The sequence below is a fragment of the Sinocyclocheilus grahami genome, unplaced genomic scaffold (genome assembly GCF_001515645.1).
Source record: "Sinocyclocheilus grahami isolate Dianchi unplaced genomic scaffold, SAMN03320097.WGS_v1.1 scaffold642.1, whole genome shotgun sequence".
NCBI classification, from domain to species: domain Eukaryota; kingdom Metazoa; phylum Chordata; class Actinopteri; order Cypriniformes; family Cyprinidae; genus Sinocyclocheilus; species Sinocyclocheilus grahami.
In genome coordinates, this window is record NW_015505821.1 from 540130 (window position 1) to 544146 (window position 4017).

General features: G+C 36.2%; 1 protein-coding gene across 1 annotated transcript in view; it reads left to right on the plus strand.

Annotated features, from left to right (window-relative positions):
* Nucleotides 1-4017, plus strand: part of LOC107558354 (connector enhancer of kinase suppressor of ras 3) — a 54947-nt gene that overhangs the window by 43521 nt on the left and 7409 nt on the right. The window contains exons 8-9 of the mRNA XM_016242014.1: nucleotides 568-636; nucleotides 942-1088. Coding sequence (XP_016097500.1) covers nucleotides 568-636; nucleotides 942-1088 — 216 coding nt within the window. The remainder of the gene's footprint in view (nucleotides 1-567; nucleotides 637-941; nucleotides 1089-4017) is intronic.

The following is a 4017-nucleotide window of genomic DNA, read 5'->3' on the forward strand; positions in this document are numbered from 1 at the left end:
TTTTTTTTTTTTTTAGAAATAGCCTTTGTGCACAGCCAGCCTTGTACTCTTCTAAGTTCAAAAAACTCGTCCATAAAATGCGTTACACAAATTCGAACATTTGGGTTGTGCTGTTCTGTTGTAAATAAATTTAACCAATGATTCCTAATTGCATCTACTGCCGGAAAGGCCAAATAATGTGCTTTTGCTTTCGCACTGAAACACAGTGTCTCCCTGACATGCTGCTTCAACACGACTGCTGTTACTGAAACCATGCTGCCTTTCTTTGCGTGAACATTTGGGCGGCATTATGCTAATATTTCCACATAGTGACATAGATATGTGGGGGCGTGTTAGAACGAGCCGTTTTAGGTAGGCTTGGTTGACTCTTAACTTTTATAAAGAATATCTCTTTGGATTTGAGACTTTAGTTTGTGCAACTTTACAGATCTTCTTTATGCACCAAGAGCTTGTAACACTCCAAAGAAAAAGGAAAAATTTAAATCACATCATATGACCCCTTTAAATGGTTTTAACAGAAACATCAATATTTCAAGAAAACAAATGCTCATAGAATTTCCCCTCTAGTCCCCAGCTGATATGACACACAAGATCCATGCTGGGGATGAAGTCATCCAGGTCAACCACCAGACAGTGGTGAGTATTTCTCCCCACAAGGTATTTGTATTGTATGGTGGTACATTAGTTGTACACTTTAAACTAAACCCTTTTTTCATCTATACATTTTGGTATTGAATGAAATATGTGTTTTGCAATTGCTCCTCACTCCATCTGCTATTTTGGATGAATTTCTCCACAGTACAGTCTGGATTTGGCATATTTGAAAAGGATTCGTGCAATGCTGTTTGGAACCATGTTCACTGCATAATCTGAAGAGCCTGTGTCTGTATAAGCAGAATTCTTTTTGGTAGTACTTATGGGTTTGTGCTTGTTTGCTCCAGGTGGGTTGGCAGCTGAAGAACCTGGTGGCCAAGCTGAGAGAGGACCCTAAAAGCGTGGTGCTTATTTTAAAGAAAAGGCCCACAGGAACCTCAGGATTTACCCCAGCACCTCTCAAGAACATGCGCTGGAAACCGCCCGTGCCTCAGGTGTGTCAATCATAAAGGTTTAACAGTCATCAACTCTCAGATGATCATAGAAGTGAACTGAATTGTCTGATCAGATTGTAAAACTATTAATTAAACATGCATATTTTTTATTAATAATTTTATAGAAACTTATAGAAAAATATGGCCAAACATATGTGGACACATCTTGAAAAAATGAAATAATTTACATTCCAAACACAAAAGAAGATATTGTAGCGAATCAGCTCATGGGGAAATATGAATAATTAATCATAACTAGTTATAATTAATTATAAATATTTAGATCCGCTGTAGATATTTAGCTGACCTCTCAGGGTCAACTGTCTGTCAATTCTAAGAACGTTAATTTCCTGGTTAAAGGAAATAACTTTCTTACTGTACAACTCTACACAGCGCTTGTAGCATAAATCTGCATGATTAAGTGACTCCAGATATGAGCAAACAATGAACAACGTCAAGTGTGATACAAGTAAGACTTTATTAACTACATAAACACTTAAACTAGTCTAACATACACATAAACACTTAAACTGCTCTAACATACACATACACACACGCATACAGTTGGTATATGAAAGGGTTAAAGCTTAAGCAGTAAAGAGGAAATAAGGAATGAAGTTATGGAACCATTTGCATATTCAGCAGATCTACAGCCTCAAGGAGACATCAGATTCTTAGTTCAAACTTAAATTTAGATTTAATTACATCTTAACTAAGCAATAGCATTCAGGAAGGATACTTTGAAGATAGTTAAATTCGCTGAGACGAATTGAAGATTGAGAAACATAGAAAAAGAAGAAAAAGAAGGAAGAGAAATGGAAAAACCAGAAACCGGGGATTAGGTTAAATTCAAATTACTTCACACTGCATACACACATGCTGTATTTAAAAGCTTCAATTACAGTGTGTTAACCCCTAATTGTTAAAGCTATTTGGTAGCTTAGCCGAAAATGAAACTATGCTAAGTCGTGTTAGCTTAGCTGCTTCAGGTGGTTTGTTTACAACATGGCGTGTTGTGCTATGTGAAGTTAGCGCTTCCTGTGACAAGTTGTTGTCACGGTAACCAATGCATGCCAGTGTAATTCAACTGTTTAGTGTCTGCCTATTCCAAAGAAGTTGCCCACAGTTTTAAAATGTGGTGGTTTCAGCCTTCAAGACTTGTTGCATTACCTAAGCACTTCGGTGAATGCTTCTCTAATGTAACAAACTTCTTGCACTTGTTTAAAGAATTACAAAATGGGTTTACTGTAAGTTAAAACCGGTTTAAACATATATGCAGTTATGTGTGTGCCTCACACTAAAGTACAGTATTACCCCTTTACTTTCACTCAGCGAGTGAAACACAGTAATGACCACCAGGTTACTAGGCTTGTATATATGCAGTCAATAGCGTAAATCTGCATGATTAGTGACTCCGGTTATGAGCAAACAATGAACACGTCAAGTGTGATACAAGTAAGGTTTTATTAACTACATAAACACTTAAACTAGTCCAACATACTACATAAACACATAAACTGGTCTAACATCCTACATAAACTGGTCTAACATCCTACATAAACACATAAACTCACACACATACAGGAAAGGGTTAAAGTTTAGCTCAGTACAGAAAGAGACATAAGGAATGACATTTATGGAACCATTTGCATATTCAACAGATCTAAGCCTGAGGGATACGTCAGATTCTGAGTTCAAACACACCTTTGTAAAAAGGTGTAACTGATACTTAATGTATCAATTAATAAGACTAAGTTTGATACTTGCGAGTCTCGGCTGTCTGAAAGAGATTCCTGATGCAATCTTAAGGCCCAAGATCTTGCTGAAATTAGTTGATGAAAAGAACCAGTTTGATATGTACCAACATATAATATACACGCTCGTTTAGATCATCAGAAGGCTATTTTCATAGATACTAAACATGGTGAACATGAGTGTTTCCACCATAAGCCTGCATAAAACAGTATAAAATCTCAAAGACAACATACACCATGATCTGAAGGATATGTGTGTTCATTCAAAGAAAGGTCTTTCTATGAATTAATTAGTAGAAATGTCCATTTCTACTGTGCATTTGTCTCTTGCTATGAGACATGCAGTGATTTTCCCTGCTCACATTCCATTAGGTCGTAAATGTATCTGGTGTTAGGGTTGCCATGGTAACCAGGGGGGGGCCACATCCTGGCATCCAGTTTATTGGGTGAGGGGACTGTGACAATTTGTTAATCTAACGAATAACTGATTTGTTAAATCAAATGAAAAATTGTGTATTTGATTGGTCCAGACGCTACAATATATATATAGTGCTGTCAAAATTAACACGTTAACGCCATTCATAAATGCCATTCATTTTTTCAGTTTAACAGGTAAAAAATATTTAACACAATTAACGCAGGGACAGAGCTAGGGTTGGCCACCCCACTCACAGCTTCTGCTTCTCTCTTTTTTCTTGACAAGAAAATAGGCATGCACTCTAGCCTATATCATTTAATATTAAAGCACAAAAGAAACTACGAGCATGCAGTGTTGTAGTTATCTCGTCAGTTAAGTCATGAAGTTACCAAAAAGGTGATTAAATCTGCCTTAAAACTGTGCATGCATGTAAGTATTTGTTATATGAGTCACAATTAACAACCACTCTGAAATGCAATGGTTTTGCCAAAGGGCACAGGTAGCTATATATGATATTTATTGTAATGGTTTATGTGAATATTGTTTTAAGTTCACTTAAATTAGAAGTCTAATAAATGTTATTGATAGCTCTTAATTATACTGTAATGTTGAATGGCTATCAGTGGTGGACAGTAACGGAGTAGTTTTAATGCGTTACTGTACTTAAGTAAATTTTTCAAGTATCAAGTATTGTACTTTACTGGAGGAGTTTTATTTTGAGTAACTTTTACTTCACTACATTCCAAAGCATAAGATC